The 20,442-nt window shown below is 31.7% G+C and overlaps 2 protein-coding genes across 10 annotated transcripts in view; both read left to right on the top strand.

The window, feature by feature from the left end:
- LOC126837928 (60S ribosomal protein L17) overlaps positions 1-20,442 on the top strand; it is a 309,752-nt gene that overhangs the window by 163,421 nt on the left and 125,889 nt on the right. The window contains exon 1 of one of the 5 annotated variants that reach the window (XM_050571936.1): positions 15,484-15,493. The exons of the other annotated variants lie outside the window; for them this stretch is intronic. The gene's annotated coding sequence lies outside the window, so the exon portion shown is untranslated. Of the gene's footprint in view, positions 1-15,483; positions 15,494-20,442 lie in introns of those variants that run through there. 5 annotated transcript variants of the gene reach the window in all.
- LOC126837917 (monocarboxylate transporter 10) overlaps positions 1-20,442 on the top strand; it is a 161,068-nt gene that overhangs the window by 100,699 nt on the left and 39,927 nt on the right. Inside the window, exons 1-2 of one of the 5 annotated variants that reach the window (XM_050571903.1) lie at positions 7,509-7,793; positions 9,008-9,375. The exons of 2 other annotated variants lie outside the window; for them this stretch is intronic. In XM_050571903.1, coding sequence (XP_050427860.1) covers positions 9,120-9,375 — 256 coding nt within the window. In that variant the 5' untranslated portion in view covers positions 7,509-7,793; positions 9,008-9,119. Of the gene's footprint in view, positions 1-7,508; positions 9,376-20,442 lie in introns of those variants that run through there. 2 more of the 5 variants (XM_050571904.1, XM_050571902.1) reach the window with 2 other exon arrangements.

The raw sequence follows: 20,442 nt of genomic DNA, 5'->3' as shown, positions 1-20,442 counted from the left end.
ATCTCATTTCTCTATTCTGGATAACCAAATATAGTATAATATACATAAAATAAATAATACTATTATATGAGTTAAAAAAAACGTTTAATGGTTTTTTTTCTGGTTACAGTAATATTACTATTGTTTATTTGCCCAAGCGGCAAAAAATGCCTATTTGTCGTTTTCTATTAACTCAAAAAATGATGCCGATTCGTTAATGTAACTAAACCCATAATATAAAGTGTAGTCGTTTCGTGTGTCAGCTTTTAGAAAAACAAAAGACTTGCTTCAATAATCGCCGAGGTTCAAAATTGAAGTGTCTACTTGAGTAACAGCCGTGTAATTTATGTTTTGTTCTGATACGGTTTGCGCGATGAAAATGCTGCCGATTAATGGCGACAAATAAAGTGCTCAATCGATATATATTTTTTTGTTAAACGCCTACACACTCACTTTATACCTTAAACCTCGACTGGCGTTTGGCCCTGAAATTATCATTAATGCAACATTTTTAAGTGTTAGAACTCATTGTTAACATGGAAAATTCAAGTAGCCAATAAATAAGTCGTATACTTTGTAAATCGTATATTATTCAACTAATTTATTTTATTTTGATTTCAGGTGAGTGGATTATTGCAAGAATACATACAGGTGATACATTTTCAAGTTAAGTCAAAACTGTGAGATTTCACGAAAATAACAAATCAACTGGTAGTATTTTTATTACATAGTTGTACACGTTCTAGCATGATAATATCATAAAATACTCAGGTTTCCCAAGAATTCTCAATAATATGTCCATAAAAAAAATGTTCAGAAATCGTATAATGTGCTAAAACCTATAACCTATAGTATTAAAATCTTCTAGTTTTATTTGAAATATCATAAACAACGATAATTATTAATGTACAAGTATGCCTCACACGTTCATGCTAATTAGCAATAAATAAATAAAACTTTTTCTTTTTAGTTAAAAAAAAAATTAAAATTAAAATATTGGACTCTGCTGGTTGTGAAATAATTTGTGTATGTTATTTATAGCTGGTCTTTTAAAATTCTGTTTTATTTGTATAGTTTTATCTTATGAAGAAAAAATATAATTTGACACTATACAAAAATAATGTATTATTTTTCTTGCGTTGGTATCTCTGGTGCATCGGGAAAATGTTTGCTTTGTGTAAAAAATACACAATATAAACGAGAAATCCTAACTTAACAAGGGAATGTCTTCGTTACACGGCGCTCACTACATTTATTTAAACAGGGTCCTTCGCAAACATTTAAATTATAGGTGAGAAATTCGACAGCTGCACTAGTTGAAAAATACACAATCGAACCCAATCGTCGAGTTCAGAATTTAATTTAAAATATAATTAGGTCCTCGTGCAAAATTCCTTAGCTAAAAGGGAACCGTATCGTCGCGGTAGAGTTTAATGGTTTCGGAATAATTATGTTTGGAACAAAACAGAGAACGTTTGTTGATTTTAACAACAACGTCTAGTCGTACATTCCCGTTTCTTCCAGTTTTCAATGCGAATTAAAATTAATACACACAGTTCGCTTATTTTCTCTTAGCCGTGTTAAGTCGTAACATAAATTTTAATAGTTAATACCGTTAGGAATTGGATGGTATTAAATAATTATTGGTTTAACAACAAATAAGACACACTAAATATAGTATTTCAATTTATATTAAAACAATGCGTTAACTCGACTAAGAAAATAGAAATGTAATTTGCATTTAAACCATATACTATCGGTCAACATTAAGAAAACAAATGGTGAACCATTTGGCTAACTCGTTTGTTTCTCTTTAAATAATATTGTAGGTACTTTTTTGTACGTTTATATTTATTGCAATAATGGACCGAGACCGTTTTGATTTCGTTGGAAGAATTCCAACTAGCATGTCCAAACTGCCTTAATTTGACTTCAGTATTTCAGCTGTCAAGTTGATAGCTGTATCGTTGTAAGTAAAGTGTAAAATATCATGATGAGTAGTTTAACAAAATATGTATAAAACTACTGCTTTTTGTAGTTTAACAAATAATAATATTTAAATAAATTAAATATATGAGCCAGCTCTTTATTAATGATTCAATCGTTCATTATCAAATATTTAAGATTGGGAATTGTTATTAATGATACTTTGTTATATTATATTATTAAAAGTAAATAATTTATCTACTTTTTAAATAATGCAGTTGTTGGTCGATGCTTATAATTAACAATTTGTTTTTGAACGAAACGAAACAGAAAATGCGTTTTATTTATTTATCGTTCTCAAACATACATTTTACAAAGGTCAATCTGCTGTATATTTCTATAAGCATAAACGTAGAATTTATTTTAAAAACATATAAAATTATTACATTCTGTAAGATAAATACTTAATAGTGCAAAAATATTCAATATTCATTAAACGATATAATATAGACACTATGTAGTGAAATCAAGTGGTCAGGGTATAATTATTAAGAATAACTGCTATAACCGTTACACAACAAAAAAAAACGCCGTTTCTAGTTTCCTAGAATAAGATTTTAGTGTAGTATAAAACCGCCGTTGAAATCGCCAAGGTTACTTAATAATAACTATTATAATAATTACAATTTTTTTACACTCATAAAAAAAATCGTGCTTAACTGATAGAATATAAACGATTATAATAAAGAAAGAACATAACTCCCAACGGGGTCAAAGCTTTTTGAATTTTCTTTCATTAGGATTATTATTCGTTACTAATTATTGCCATGGTATGTTGTTAGCAACAATTAAACGGGGGTCACCACCGCACACGCGAACTCTTTTTAGGGCCAAACGTTTGGCTTGTTTAAGTCACCGCCTGTTACGTCCAATTCGCAAAAATGTCCACTCGGCGATCAAAGTTTCTCGGTCATAAACATTATACTATTCGGCTGATGTAAAATTGTTTGGTCCCGTCAGAATACCGCTAATGGCTTTTGACGAGTTACCGCTGTTGCGGCGACTAAAATTGCTAAATTTGCTTTGTCTATATCAAAACGTTTAAAAACAAAAGTAAAAAAAAAATACGTTATAAATCGCAAACTCACTCAAGATTAAAAGCTATAATATTTACTTTACACTCGAACACCATGTTTCTAAACAACCAAGTTCTGTGCGGCAATATAGTATCGCAAATAGAATATATACATATATATATATATACATATGAATGATATGCATATTAAAGGAACTATGTTCGCTTTACGGTCTATGCGATTTCTCGGGTATCAACAGACACCGTGTATATAAAAAAAAAAGTTTTAGGCGTATATGTCTATGTGCTGTTGGCTCCATGACAGATATTTTGGGTTGAATAATTTCCCGAATTAGCGTTTACGACGGCAGTCGCGGGCATAAATCTAGTAGTATGTCATGTTTGTGTTTCGAGTGAGTATTTTTTGAGGCGCGCGCGCTATCCATTTTTTTTAATAACGCAGAACTAAAACTGTCAAACAATATAACGATACATTATTCAACTTTCACGTGCGCGCCCTTGTTTAAAGAAGCTTCTCGTGGCCCAGAGTCGCTATTGCAGTCATAATAATACACGGGAAAAAATACATAGTTGTTCCAACTATAAAATTATGGTTAATATAGGATCACAATACATTTATAGTTGGAATAACTAAACAATTAGTTGGCCGAACTGAACGTATATAGTTTCTATAACTAGATATTTAGTTGGATCAACTATTTATTTAGTTATTCCAACTAGAAATTTATCGTGTCCCTATATTAACCATAATTTTAGTCGGACCAACTGTGTAATTTTCTGTGTATGTGAGGAATTTAAGTATAATATTTTACATTGGTTGTTATATCGAAATAATCGTTTTAAATGCTTCCTGTCGGCTACGTCGACGTTTCCACGCAAATCTTTTTTTATCTTATAATTACTCAATTCTGCACACCCCAACCAACAGTTGACTACTCATGTTGATCGTGCATGAAAAGGCATTGCAATTAAAGCCAATTATGAATTTTCTACATAGGTGTTCACGTGGATAATTCATTCCTCTCCTTACACGGTACGGGACCGGAGGCTTAGTGACGACAGGGAAGTACAAAAATTACCTCTGGTACAGCTCACACTCTAGGTATAGGCCGTGTACACGATAGTACATACACCTCGACGGTTATTCATTTACAATACGCTGGAATTATTCATTAACTATTGACATGACTTCAACATAAACTAATACACACTTGAAATTCAAAAGAGGAGCCAAAACATAATACACGTGTAAGTACGGTTTGGTAAAGTTGTAGCCAATGTATTTGTAACAGAATAGCGTCGTAATTAATACGTATTAAGCGAAAAAGTGATTTGTGTTTACAATTTTGCCGTTCTAAAATGTATATACATTTTTCGCCCATGTCTTTGATGCATTAAAATTAATACAACATTCAAATTCATCGCTCAAAAAACACAAAGAATATTTACTTGAATAATAATTAACAAAATTTATAAGTGTGTAATAGCAAGTACATTTAGACAAATAAATATTATCGTATATGTACAAATGTTCAGCTTCAGTAAGTATTTTTTATTTAACATGATTTTTAAAAAAAATATGTTAAAAAAAAAAAAAAAAGAATAAACGAAATTTGAAAAATCCCACGTGAAAATGGTAGTTATAATCTGAAACAGTCAAATAGCATTGACGATACCAATGGTTTTATTATGTACACAAGTATAATGTAGATAAGCCAGCCTAATGTTAAAAGTGGTGGACCTAAACTGCATTCAAGAGGGGTAAATGTAGGTGTGCAAGTTCACTTCCTTATGTTTATCCTTCTCGAATGCCTAATTTATATTTAACAATAGGATTACTTATCTGTGTGCTATAAAATAAAATATGGTGATTGATGAAAGGTACACTAACAAAAAGTTACATGTAAAAAAAATATATATATACTGAGTTTTTTATTAAATTTAATTAGCTTTTAACTCAAACAACTATTTTTTGGGTTGTTAATATTTGGGTTATCATAAATTTAACTAATTGTTAATTACCTACTGCATTGTGTCATTAAAATAAACTCGAGATAATAATTAGTAATGACTTCTATTTTACAAGTTAAATTTGGTTGTTACAAAAATGTTCATTTTGTATTATATTTAGTGTTAGTAGTGTAACGGACCTACTTGTCTAGCTGGCTAGACTAGGCAAAGTGGCCGTCGATAAAGCTAAAATAGACGGATCCCCACGGGAAAACGGTTGGCTAGGCCGTTGTCTACGTCTAATTGGCCTTAAAGTCTCCCTTATTAACTTAATATATCGCCCGAGGAGCTAGAACGGGCGGTCACACTGTTAAATAATCTAACTCTCAGCTGCAGGCTACAAGATGTTTTATTCTAAATTAGGGTTTCTAAATAAAATAAAAAATTATACAATATATATACACTCTGACCTGGGTTGGACGATGAAATGGTTGGTCAAAGCGGAGTTGAAACGGACGCACACAAAAGATAGTCGGATGGGCGGCTTGTAGTAAAACGGCAAAAATATAGAGCGCAAGGTCGAGGATATTGGCTGTCCGTGATGGTAAAGTCAACTGGTTAATTCGATGATACGCGACGTGCATTGTCCTGTGTGTCGATTTACCTATAGTCGTGCTGTTGTTTACGCGAAGTAACGGTCAAGCGAAATGTGACTGTTACAGTAGAAGTAATTGATAAAATATTAATAACGTGTAAAAAACTAGGGACCGAAGGAGCTTAACAAATCTTCGTCACATCTGTGAAGTGACATGTGTATAAATTAGAGGTCCTTATTACACGTGTATTCGATTACACATGAAACCCGTGTAATTATAAATACACGTGTATTAAAAAAAAAATTGTTTTGTTATTAATTTTAGTTTCACGTTTAATATCACGTCTATTTAATCATACGAACTCAATAACAAGTATAATTGTGTAAATACGTTAACTCAAACTAACATTTTTGACAAAATACATTTTTAAACACGTGTAATTATAATACACGTGTATGTTAATTACACGGGGTTCGTGTACACGTGTATTTAAATTACACGTTTAAAATCACAGGCACTAGTATAAATCGTTATCACTTACCATATTCAACCGAGATAGAATTGTTCATGCTTCAGTTGAAGCTATTTAAGTGCCGTAACTCCCAGACGCCAATACCTATATTAAATCCACTTAGATGAAGTGTGCATTTAAGATCAACGGAGAAGAGATTCTTGATAAAAAAAAACTGTCATTTTAAAGAAATATGATTTTATTTATATATTACATCTATAGACAGTAGAAACTTCTGATTCTAAACTTCAAATACTTAAAGGTCCTTAACGAGACTATATTCGCGATGAAAAGAACATGAATAAACGATTAAAAGTAACGTCATAAACGAAACGTTCTTGATTTTTTTATATTAAACCCACAAGTTATTTAATATAATCGTTCTAAGATAGTATTTTCTCCTAAAATACTGCGGTTAACCGTTTAAATGGAACTCGTAAATTATTTTTGTATTCAGCCGTTGGTTTTTATTAAATTAAAATTAAGTTAAAATGACGAACGTTTCTATAAATAGTAATACGAATATATAAATATAATAATACATTTAAGCAAAATTTTAATATGAAAACCGACAAATAAATATTGTTCTTAGTTTCTTCGCGGTGGGTTTTAAACAAACGTTATTAAAGAATACCGCGGTGTTTTTTTTTCTTATATATCTACTAACTTACTAAAGGACATTAACCGTGCATCGGAACGTGTGCGTGGGAGGCTTGGTAGGGCGTTAAAGTATACAAACGTCTGTCAGGGCAAAAATTCGATAAAATATTTTTTGGTCAAAATAACCGGAAAATATTCGATTGGTTAACTTTTTTGGGTTTACGACGGAGACAATAGTTGAACAATTTTCTGTTGTGTCGAAAGGCTACAACAAGTACTTACAGCTGTAATAACACAATAACGATCACCTGGTCTAGGTGGTAAGAGGGTGGGTGGCATTAAAAACACTCAGAAAATTACTAGGTACGTGTTTAAGTATATATATATATATATATATATATACACTGACTTCACGCACAGGCAACAAAGGTGGAATAATTATATCGGTAAATTCTATACTCTACCCTTGCGATTATGGATACACAGCGTCGTGACGTTTGCACACGTGTATCTACTTATTTTTTATTATTATTATTATTATTATCATCTTACATCCTATTTATTATAATATGTGTGCTTGCATTTAACGTTACAGTCACTCTAGACAAACCGCGGCACCCGATAATTATAAGTATGTAACACGGTTGTGTGTTGTTGGCCACTCCTCCGGGCTAAAACCGGCCGGCAGATCAAGCTCATATCATTATTATTATTATGAATAGTTTAAGTATTAACCTTATTACTATTATTATTATTATTATTATAATGTTGTATTGTACATCGGCGCAATGGTGAGGGTTGTGCCGAAGCTCGCCGTCGCGGCAACCAGTGAACACAGCGCGCACACACACATCAGTCTCGGTTTCACAGTCAAAGCGTTGGTCGGACCTCCGCACGGTGTTTGTGGCCGTCGCACGTTCCGAGTAGTTCGAGTACGAAATATTAATAATATTAAAATTTTAAAATTAAAAAAAACACCGTTTTTTTATTGTGCTAACAGACCGCGCTCAACCGTTGTCGTTTTGAAAAAGTTATTCTAGGTTTAGTGCGACAAAAAAAATGCTACGATTTTCCAAACTTGAGGTTTTCCGTTAAATTTAATAGCACCTATGAAGTAACGATCAATGTTTATAAAGTAATAATTTATGTATATATACATGTTTGTTTATAAACCGTGTATAATGTATAATATTTTATTATATTTAATATTGCCAAAATTGTTCCTGAGATTATAATAAAACAGACCTATTAAAAAAAAAAATGTTTCTGAGCTGATTGATGTACACAGTGCGCACGGTGGACGGGTACCACGTGTTCCAAATACAAACATAAACACGATTAAGTTTTTTATTCATCCCGATTTTTTTTTCTCCATTTCCTATGCCCCGTACAACGTTTAATCCGGTTTATGTGGTCGTCTAATTATTGCCATCTCGTTAGCCATCATCGGTGCTCGTTTATTTAATTTTTTTTTTGCCAACGACCTACCAATAAACACGGTAATTAATGTATAGAATTGATTTTTTTTTATTATTATTTCCAAATCATACACCGCTGTAACCCGGTTTGGAGAATCTGGTTTTGAAAGTTTCTCACACAATTCACAAAAACAATCATTTCGAAGCCCGCCGAAGCGCTTCAAATTTTCCAGCTCATTTTAGTGGCTTAACGTTTTCTAATATTTTATCTGTTTTTCATTCCATGACGGTCATGTTTATCGCCAAAGTTTAATTATTTAAACTTATACTTTTTCAGTCGATATGTACATTTACTAATAACGTTTTCTGACAATACATGTATTGGTTTTATTTGAAATTTTCCGTTAAAATCGTTGTAAAAAGTTTTCAATTTTATGTAGTTATTTTGAACCTTCTGAAGTTTTGATTTCGCCGTAAAAGATATTGTTTAATGTTCCTTTGGACTTAACTTTTGAGATTAATTGAAAAAAAAACAGTCAACGCACATTCAGTATTTTCTTAGAAGTGTATTATTTATATCGACTTAAGCGTTGAGCAGCGTATTCGTATTATATTTTGGTTTATTTCCCCATTTGCAGACTAAGATATCCGCCGGACGCTTTCGATATTCATAAATCAAAATTGGCGAGTGTTATTTTTTCGAAACCATTTCGGCGGCAAGTGCACATACAACTCACGGTCGCGGTGAAATTAAATAGTATTTTTTCAAAAATTGGTCTGTGCCTCAAAACGGACGCTAAACAGGTTTGAAAATAAACGGGGGCCGGGGGCGCATTCATCGTAACGTTTCAATCGCATAAGTCGGGTGGTCCCCCTAGTCGTTGCGCACAATTTTTTTGCCTACCGAACCTGTAAAGCGTTAACTTTACAGCGAAGACGACGACGGTGGCCGGTGTTGCGTACGCGGATGCGGCTGCGGTGTCCTCGGTCGGTGCTGTTAGTGATCATCGGCGGCGGTCGACAGTTGCAGTAGCCGCACCACCATGGAAGCCGACCTAGACTCCGGGCTGGCCACTTGCAGCGATTTGCCCAGCTGCAGCGAAGTGCTATGCCCGGTGGTGGTCAAAACGGAAGTGCCCACGCTCAAGCAGCACTACTACCCGGAAGGAGGATGGGGATGGATCGTGGTGGCGGTGTCGTTTGCCGTGCACGTGCTCAACCAGGGACTACACATGTCGTCGGGGGTGTTCACGCCGATCATCGTGCGTCAGTTTCCCCGCTCCGGCCTAGGATCCGCAGGTTAATGAACAGTTAGAATACAAAAATAACATCTGTGTAATCATGATTTAATGTCTTAACCAGAACGTTCAAACGCCTAGAGTACAGTAATAAAAAATATGTCTCGGTCAGCCAATTACAACTCGCGCATTTCATAAAATGTATAGAAAATAAAATTAAATATTAACTGCGAGTACGCGTCTATGAGTATGAGTTCATCATATAATATTTATCGCAATTTACTTTAACGTGAATCGACTTACAAGTCGAAAAAGTCTGTCTAGGTTATTGGGTAACAATATAAAAGACCGAGAGCCAATAGTAGAGACGTTGAGGTTTATTGAACAGACAAAAAAAAATGTAACGTGTTTATACAAAAAACTTCAACAACACAGTTTAAAGAAAGATGTATACATCTTTAACACTGTTACCCGTTACCGTTGTCATTCGCGTTCAGTTTACCGCCTAAACCGTTAAGAAACAATTTTATTTTCATCAAAAATCTAAAAGCTTTTGCAGAATGTAAAAAAAAAAATAATTTATAAAAAAAAGAAGTATCAACGATAATTTTCCATTCACATTATGAGATTTAGTACAATATAAACATAGGTATACAGTATGAACAATGTATTAGGAAACAATTTCGCTAAAATGTGTTGTACAGTTTTAAAATTAGTTTTTTTTTTTATGATAACCGAAATGTAAAAATCCTTTGAGTGCTTGAAACTTTCAAAGTACGGTTTGTGGATAAAAAAAAAAATACGATCATACAAAAGTAATATTTAAACTTAAAATAATGAGTGTTCTTAGAAAATTAATTTTTGCAGAAAATTTATAGATGATAACGAAAACTCTTTAAACAAACACAATAGTATAATAGTTTTGTTCTTTTATTTTATTTTCATTTTTGTTTTAATTTTTACTATTCAAAAATCACTTGTGCGCAAAGAAACTATTCAATATATAATACAATTCAATTGTAGAAATAAATTTGTAATGAAATAACCGACCGACGAAGAGTGATGAAAACATTTAATTGCAAACTCTCTTATGAAACCGTTATAGGAACAAACCAATGACGGCTTGTGTGGTTCGGTGAAATCGGTTAATAGGTACGTCACACACTCGTGTTCTTTGGTAACGAACATCACGGAGCTTCAATACAACAGTGTACACTTATAACACGTGTTATATTATTATATTAGTGTAATCTTGAGTTTTGATCATGACGTGCGCCGTCTTAGCTTAATTATGTTATTATTATTATGAAAAAATTAAGCGACGCTCAGCATTTACCTATTATTAACTATAATTACCTTACATTATTTTTATTATTACAAAACAAAAAAAAAATTATAATACATCTGACAACTGAATCAGTCATTTCAAAAACATCATAAGTCGTAAAACTGCAATTTTACACTGACCATAAATAACTTAATCACTCCAGAAATTGAACTTATTTTTCTCTTTCACCTATTTATAAAATCATGTTTTGATTTGGTATTCATAATTCATAGCTTCACATTGCACAAATTTGTGTTTTATTATATCCAAAATAATTATTAAAGGTGCATTAATTATCAGTAAATACCATAACTACAGACTAGAAGTCTAAAATGCTTTAACTATTAAACATACAACAAATTTTAAATAATAAAATTCGTACTATCATTTATATAATAATTTTTGAAAAAAAATAACACATATAATACGTTGTTTTTGCAGTCACTCAATTTTCTTATGGGAGATATTTTCATTAATTTTTGCAAAAAAAATGACTTATGTCGTTTTTGAAATGTTCGATTTAACTTTATTAATAATTAGGATTGTACGTCACGTGCAATATATTATACTCCTGGCGATCTAATATAATAACAATATTCAAAATTTGCTATTATGGTAATGGTAACTATGTTACCGAACAGATTTGCATAAAAATAATATTAAATAAAAATGGGTGTATGTTTTTGGAGCCACCTATTATTAATTCGTTCCAAACGGAGCGTATAAGATACCATTTCAGCGAAAAGCGATTTTGAACTCATGTGTATTTTTTTTTAATTCATCAGACGCTATTATTTTTACATTATTCGTGGTAAGAATAATATATACAATGTATATTATACAGTATATACTACATTATAAAATAAATCAATAGTCACCCGGATGTCGAAGTTCGAACCCTATTAGTTATTGTATATTGTCTTCTTTTTTTTTTTTTTAACTCTCTTTCGTTTGGGAATTAATTAGTTTTAGTGCTAACTGAACGCGAATTCGATTGTAAACCTATTTTATTTAACGAATTCTAAAACCGTCTTTTGGCACTGTTTTGTAAACAATAATAATACTAATCATTTAGCCGCAATACCTATGATTGAGTCGACTTATTGGCGGTTTTCTAAAACAAAAAAAATTATCTTTTAACAATAGGTTTTAGTCGAATCGTGTGATACTCTTTTGCCGTTTCCACGATATAGTTGTCATTATTTTGCTCGACAACGTTATTTCGGTATAATACGGTTTACGTTTTGGGACGTGATTTGTATGTATAGTGTTGGTTTACGTTCTAAATTATTATCCTCTTCTGGATAATTGCTTGGTATCTATCGACAGGTCGGTCTTAGGTTAATACGATACTTTTGCCCGATCCCTATAACACCCATACGCCAAAAGAGGTTTTAAGTTTCGATGACGTCACCACAGAAACGTTAAGTATTTGTATAGTATATATAATACTATACAAATACTTACCATATAGGTGCACCTACAGGTTACTGACTACTGCTGACTGCTATCTTTTTAACGACCGCCTTGAACTTTATTAAATTTATCGTTTATTTTACAACTTTGTTTTCCTCCGTACCGGAAACTTTCTATTGTTCGGTTATGATGATTTTCCAAGAAACCGAAATGTACTTAAACTTTATCGGCCCACTAGGACGTGTGAGACCGTAAAGTGCGTGTCTGAAGTAACGGCGATGAAGACCGTCCATTAAGAAACCGTTTGTTTGATTTGGATGTAATTATATGGTTTTAGGCGGTGATAATGCGACGATAAAGAACACATTTGCCGCACCATAGCAACATGCCCAAAAAATATGTTTTTTTAAGATTTTACGGGCCTAGTAAACCCATTTGCAGTGTTGTGACGTGACGTTTGATTTCAATTAAAAAAAACATGTCTTAAGAATTTTGCTAGTCTCGTCAACTTAACGAAATAATGAAAGTTGTTAAAATTCCTACTTCTAGACATGAACGTGATAGTAAATTTGAGGCCTTCAAAAATCTTATTAAGTTTAACTTTGTAATTAATGTTTAGCTAGCTAATTTATCGGAATTCTGATTAATATTAATTTTCGGATAATATTAACCTTAAAGCGTTTAAATTAACTAAATAAACGATGATCGTTTTTTTTTGTAATAAATCAAAATGCAATATAAAAAAAATGGAAATTTTTTTGTTTTATTAATTATTAACTCGAGTTAGGTTATACTTATTACGTATCAACTTTATCTAATAACCGTTTTCACCGTTTGTACGTATGTACCAGTTGTTATGTACATATAGTTTTTTAGAGTTTTTAAATTTTAACAATATTTAAATTCTAAGCTTAACTGAGTGTTGTTATTTAAACTAAATCGTTTATTATTTATTCAAATTCCCAATAATTTAGTGTTTGTTTTTCATTTAATATATTTTTTTCGTCTCATTTATTTCCTCGATTTGAGTATACTAAATATTTGAATTTTGTTTTTATCGTTACACTAAAATTATAATAATTATTGTGCAACTGAACTCTTGTGACGTTCCCTGACCAAAGCCATATGTGTGTAGGTACGCTGTACCTTTATATCTACGTGTTGCCAAGTGAAAACAACTCTTTGTTTTTTTATTCCATTGTCCCGAGTCGGAACACATAGGCGTTGATGAATGACACAAGCCTAATTAAAATACAACATGCACGCGTCTGCAGATTGTTCAAGCGGTGTAGTGAACAATTAGTATACATTTGAAGTTCTATTCAATGTTGTATGCTATAAGCGCGAAGAAACGGTAATTATTTTATGGAAAAAAGTTTACTGAATTCTAGCAATGATTGTTATATCACGTTTCTCGCATTTAATCCGGACTACACGGGTTTTTGTAATTAATCTGATTTTCCAATGGTGTGTATGTAAGGTAAATTCAAGTATATTATGGTTTATTTTTTTATTTTGTTCGTAGGTCGTGTACAGTTTTTTTTTAATCTCGCATCAGCAATTAATGTGTACCGTTCCTATACATTCAAATCGCTATATGTTTTTGCATAACTCGTGTGTGTGTGTAGTTTATAGTCGGTATGGTAATTTTCTCTATAATTCATTTTTTCAATCTTCACGGTAAACGTAATGGGGCCGATTTGTATTCGCCAAGCGACTTCGCCATCTTAATATCGTACATTGTTTTTTTTTTTTTTATTACTTTTAAATTGCGTTAGGTCTTAGTATTCTGGATGCGATTTTACAAGCACATTAATACGGATTTTGCCGCGTTAAAAACTGTCGCTTTCGACACCCATCCGCAACGGCCCTGATATTGTGCATGCACTTAACGAAAGCAGTCCCACACGCAGTCAGTGTAACGTCAATTGTTATTAAGTTTTTATCTAGCTGACCGTGCAAAGGGCGGTCGTGTGCGTTTACCAATCTGTGTTCATGGCTAAACCGATTTCCACGAAGTAAACACCAATATATTCTTCTAGGTCGTGCGGAAGTTTCAGTGAGTATACGTGTTAACCCAAAATAACGACCCCTTTTAGTAGGACAACTTAGCTGACTCCAGATAGTCGTTACGTTTGATGATCGTTTTTACCAAGCCACTGTACCGAATTTTTTATTTTATCAAAACTTGAAAATCTCGAAGAACTGAACTCTCATAATATGTGGTATAGATTTTATTTAAATTGTACATATACAATATTGAAAAACAACTAGAAAATAAATATTATCCAATCTTCATTACGAAATCCTCGCTTAGAAATAACGATGCTTAGATTGTACATTATTAACAACCAAGTAATTTTATTGCATATCTTTTCCGAATGATTACAAGTTAACCAATAAATTACAAAGTTTCTTCTGTGCCAATAAAACAATATATTTCAGTTAATAAATGTTTATAAACGAATAAAGAACCAAAATAAGCATTTATGCTGCCTACTATTAAATTATTAATTAGACTGCGCAGTTATTTATAAATTATCTTGGCAAAAATGAAAAATTTTAAAATAAAAATCGAACAGCAAACATTTTTAATTATAATTATTACTTATAAGTAAGTATATACATTATATTATGATACATGATCAAAAATATCTATTTCTAGTTCACTAAACACATAATAGTGTAATATATAAAAGACAATAGCAGCCGGAGCCCGAATTTAATTTATAAAATAAAACAAATACAATAATATAATATTAACTATATAGAAAACAATTTTATAGTTGGTTCAACTAAAATATGGTTAATATAGGGACACGATAAATGTATAGTTGAGCCTACCAAATATTTAGTTAGAGGAACTATATATATAACTATATTTAGTTTGACCAACTGTATATTTAGTTATTCAAAATAGAAATAAAATGTGTCCCTATATTAACCATAATTTTTGTTGGACCAACTATGTATGTTTTTCTGTGTCATTTAAGACAATTTTTTAAAATATTAATTATGATTTAAAATAAAAATACAAAATAAAAGTAATAACATTTTTACAACATAAAACCTCATAACATAAGTGTCCCTATACCGTCTCTATTTTGACTCTACCCTTGCAGTACTACACCAGTATATTCAAAATCGAAAATATTAGGTATAAAAATTGAAAACAGCAGCCCATTTATATTAGACGAAACATACGTAACGCTACCTTCTCCCAGGGTGGTGGTGACGAATTCGCTACCCAAGTCGGGTCGTCCTATCAAAAATATAATAAATTAATATATTTAAAAATATATATATATTTATTTTATCTTTCTCTTTGAAGGCAATTTGTGACCGACTTGTCTAATTAATAAAAATATATCTTGCGCAGCCACTGTATCTTTAATTATTATTATGTATCATTTTTTTTCTTATTGTGTCATTATAAAAAACCTCACGATGATTTGTGTTCAATTTTTCTGGACGCAATTGACTGCACGTTAACAAATGATAATAAAAAAATATGTATAATAGCGTGTATAATGTGCACCGCCGGGGCCGGTGTCCTTTTCAACCGGTTTGGAAATTCGACATTTTTTCTTCGTTAGGTATTATAATATTTACGGAAAGGTACATCGTCCCGCTATGCAAGAACACCACAAGCTGTACGATTTTTGATTTATATCAGCTCCCAGCCGTCGGATAAATTAAAACCACATATCAAAGTCGTCCCGTTGCGTGGTGGGTTATTCTGGATAAATATTTATAATAGTACTTTGCCCTTTTTGGTTTAGACAAAAGTAATGATATACCAGATATTAACAGTCCAAAACAAATTTGCGTTAATTATCCTTAACTGGATAAAATCAAAAGTTTTTAAAAATGATTTTTTAACGGAGTGTACCTACTTTTTACACTTACTCCCGCCGTCGTGGTCGCATCTCGGTAGTATAAACGGTTAGCCGCTGCATTCACTGTCACGTAGACTGTCCCAGCAAACCGGTACCGGCACCAGATATAATTATTCTTAAACTGCACGTGAATATAATTTATAGGTGCATTGCAACAAAACATCTACCGTGCAACATTTAAAAGGCCGTATATAAGTAGTGTATTATGTTATAATTTATTGAAATAATATTTTAATATACGTTTCCGTTCTCTATATTGATACGTCAAAGTGAAAATTAATGATGAACAAGTATTAGTTTTGCGTGTGTTATTATTATCGTGTTGAGATATGTAGTAGATATAGTAATAGTAGTAATTGTAGGAGTAGTAGTAGTAGTAGTAGTAACAGTAGTAGTAGCAGTAGGAGTAATAGTACTACTACTACTAATAATAATAATAATAATAAGAGTATATATTCATAATATTAATTATTAATTGTAAAAACTTCTTCTTTGTTTCTAGTAAGAGGTGGGTAGGACCAAGACTAAGACGCTTATAAGTTTACTGTCGAGTACAAACAACAATAGATAGATCGGTCCAAGATTAAGACAGCAGGCCGACCTGATAGACAGTTAGACCCGATTATTATATAAAACAGTGGACAGACAAGTCCATATATTTTAATGACGTCTTCCTACGCATAGACTCCAAAAAGACTATAGAGGATCGCCGTTTGTTTTATATATACATTCGGGGATTTTTTTTTTCAATGCCAACAAATCTATCGAAAACTATAAATCAATAGTACCGCATTTTGCTTACACACACACACATAACATTATATACTTTTTTTTTCGTTTTATTTTGCACTGACCAATATTATATATTATATATATTTATATACCGCTGTACCAAAACCGTTTATAAAATTTCCATATCCTGTACCCCAGGCTATTTCTCATATCTCATGTTTACAAACACTCACGCCGCGTAGGTAAAAAAATAGTGAACAAAAAACGTTTCTATTAATTTTGTTTTTCGGTATCCGTTTGTTACATTTTATACGTTACGGTTAGAACGACGGGGAATTAACGTTTTCTAAGTCGTGATATACCGCTTTTCACAGGAAACAAAAAAATACGAAAATTAACCAGAGAAGTAAGAAATATACGGGTATTAATTCTCATTATAAGACCGCAGCTCGCACGCGGTGACGTGTCTACATATATTACTATTTGTCTTCCGTAACGGTATTGTTGGTAGCTGACAAAGTAAAATAAAAAAAAAATGAAATTATTTTAAAGCTTACTTACTTATCCGTTTTTTTTTATTTAAACGTATAGGCTAATGATATGTTTGATTAACATATCATTTAATTCAATATAAAATTATTACATTGAAAATAAAACTAGTAAAATGGCGATAATCAGAATATGGAAATAAGATATTTTAAAAATAAAATAACCGAAATAACGACTATAAGTTAAAATTGTATGAAAATAGTTTTGACGTAAAATACACAATAATAGGGTTTTTAAGTACCGATCTCTGAATTGTCGCTTAAAATAATAAGAAAGTCTCAAAACTAATAACTGTACCCACTTCTATTCACCGGATGGCCTTTTCGATTTCCTCCAATTACAATGTAATATACACAAACAGAAGTAACCTCATATAATTTAGTGGTCTTATAATAATATATACCGAATTCTGAAATAAAATATATATTTAAATATTGTATATTTTATTTCAGAATTTAGTAATATCCTTTGGAGAGTTTTAAATTAAGAGGAGAAAAATTAAAACCTTAATACTTGCTTTTAGTCCTTTAATGCTAAATGGCAAATACTGCGTGATAAAATATGCATTCGTTTGAATGAATAATTTTAAAGACAGTATCGTTAGAACTCAAGTACTCGTCATTCGCAGTAAGAAGACAAGATAAACATACATTGCGACCTAACTTCACGTTAACATTACTTTTAGGCGCTTTAGCAGGAAAAAGTATACAAACCACCAAATTAAACGTTAAATAACGATAGGCCTTTTACGAATTAACTTTTTAATAATTCTTCTTAGCGGTTATAAGAGATAACAAACGAAATCGATATCTAGTAGTTAGATTTAATCCTATCTTAAACATTAGTTATTATCAGTTATAATTATATACACATATAGTTTATATTTATATATTATATATATTATATACATATATATATATATACTTTAACTACACGTTTTTTTGTCCTTAAGTCCATTGGTATTCAATAACTATTGAAAAATTGAGTGATTTTACATTGTACTACATTGAACATAGTACTTATATGTTTAGCTAAGGAATTATTAAGTACATTTTATAATTATTCGTTGCCGTCCGCCGTGGTTGAAAAAGATTAAAAAATGGAAGTACCGCTAATAAACTAAGTAGTAATTATAATGTCACCTACTCTATCTAAATGTAAATTATCTTATTTACGGGTGAGAGTCGTGTGCAATCATGGTAAAATATGTATTTGATATTTTAGTCCTTAAGAGTTTTCCTAATACAGCAGTTTCATAATTATTATTATCATTACTTAGCATCCTACGTCAGTCTTTCAAGTGAACATATCCTCTTCGATATTCACCGAGCTTGTCTTTGTGGTATAGACCGTTGAGATAATTTAGTAGTAAAACACTCGCTGTGACTACAGCTACTGAATATGGTGCTATGACATTAACAATAAGTAATAACTAACTAAAATATCCTCCATATGTTTTACTGGAAATTGAAATTTTCCTATTGTATAGAAAACCGAGAACATCTCTGGCAAGTCGATACGTTCACAAAAACAACAACGGTTACCATTTAAGCAACTATACAATTAACTCTATAAGCGCTCGAACAAAGGCAAAAAGGCTGCTAGTTTTTGTTTGGCTTTTTATTTTACTTTTACTTTATGATATTGCGCCGGCCTGCGATCATTCGTTAAGGAAAATGTTCTGTTCTACACACTTAGCGAAAACCCCTGAGGACCGCCGCCGATAACAATTGAATTGGCAGAACATATAAGTGTATGGATCTGTTGCAGTAACTACCGCGATCACGATTGCGGCCGATCGTTATCGACAACTTTGATCAACACGACCGCAAGCCGTAGCACGGTCGGTCGTTGTCAAACTAACAACACAATATTGTGGAAACGCGTTGTGAGTAAGTACAAAAAAAATCCTTTTTTACCGACAAAGTCTGTCCATTGTTTATAGAAAATCGGAAAAAGATATAAATCCATAGAATCGTTCACGAGTCCTTCGCCGTGTATCGTGGTAATATTATTTTATATGATATAAAGAAAAGAGACACTGCTTGTGTATAATCCCCACAAAAACCACCATCCAACACAGTGCGTTCAAGTGCAGTAAACATTTCTAGGAATTTACAAGTTGACGCTTTGGAACTTGTGACCACCCCGAGTTCGAATCGTATAATATATTTCCTCGGCCGATGACAATAACAACGTCTTCCTAATGGATGGCGACGTGTGCCAACGTTTTTCGTTATAGTAAATAACGAACGCACAGAAATCCGCTAATGCTTAGATTTATTTTATCGATTATACACTTAACGCGTGCCTATCTGTATAATATATCTGGCCATGTTGTTCTTAATTAATAAACGCGACGGTAAAATAAAATTGCAATTAAACAACAGCGTAGCCAGCAGTCGTCACCTGGTAACATTGTCTGTATATAGTCAGAGGAGACCTATAATGCAAGTTTATTTATTTAACTAATTAAAAGCGCAGCAATCTATACATTTCAGACTCCTAATTACGTAAAGGTTCGAACAACAATCAAATATATTCGAATGTAATGTTTTATAATTATTTCTAGCATCTTGTTATGTCATTATATTATTTTGTTACCAAATTAATATCTACCGAGCTACCGTAATAGTAATAATTGATATAAATAATTATTATAGTAATAATTAACACATTGAAAAAATGAACATTGTTATTATATTGTGTGATCACTAGCAGCCGAGGTTCAGAGATTATTAAACTTTGAGAGGACTGCTAGTCGTTCAAAGTGTCAAACGACACAGTAACACAATATTTGTATACAATAACGTAACATAATGGAATTTATTAAAGATGTAAAAGAAACTAAAGAATTACAATTCGTGTATAATTGCATACATGGATGCGTGTATTTGCATTTATGATATTTATTGTAAATATAATAAAATTATGTACTTAATGCCACTATTTGTATAATCGTCCCCTCTGAATGAACTTTCAGATACAAGTCTAAGTATTATTTGTTGTTCTTTTGGAGTTTTGACTTTCGAACTAATATACAGAATATTGTATTTTACATTTTTGTGCTGATGAAAAAATACACATGATGTTTTTATTTGTGCTTTCAATGCTCACAAACGAATATACATTTTATTGCTTTATCGGTTAATTTGTTCCGAAACTTAATTAGGTATAGAGAGTTTTATAAAAAGAGCAAGTTATT

Source organism: Adelges cooleyi, unplaced genomic scaffold, assembly GCF_023614345.1.
Source record: "Adelges cooleyi isolate 19-005CV unplaced genomic scaffold, UGA_ACOO_1.1 ACOO_flye_CR_arks_rails_tigmint_CR_PRNA_30, whole genome shotgun sequence".
In the NCBI taxonomy this organism is placed as follows: domain Eukaryota; kingdom Metazoa; phylum Arthropoda; class Insecta; order Hemiptera; family Adelgidae; genus Adelges; species Adelges cooleyi.
The sequence above is the reverse complement of the archived record's forward strand: the minus strand, read 5'-3'. Positions and strand labels throughout refer to the sequence as shown.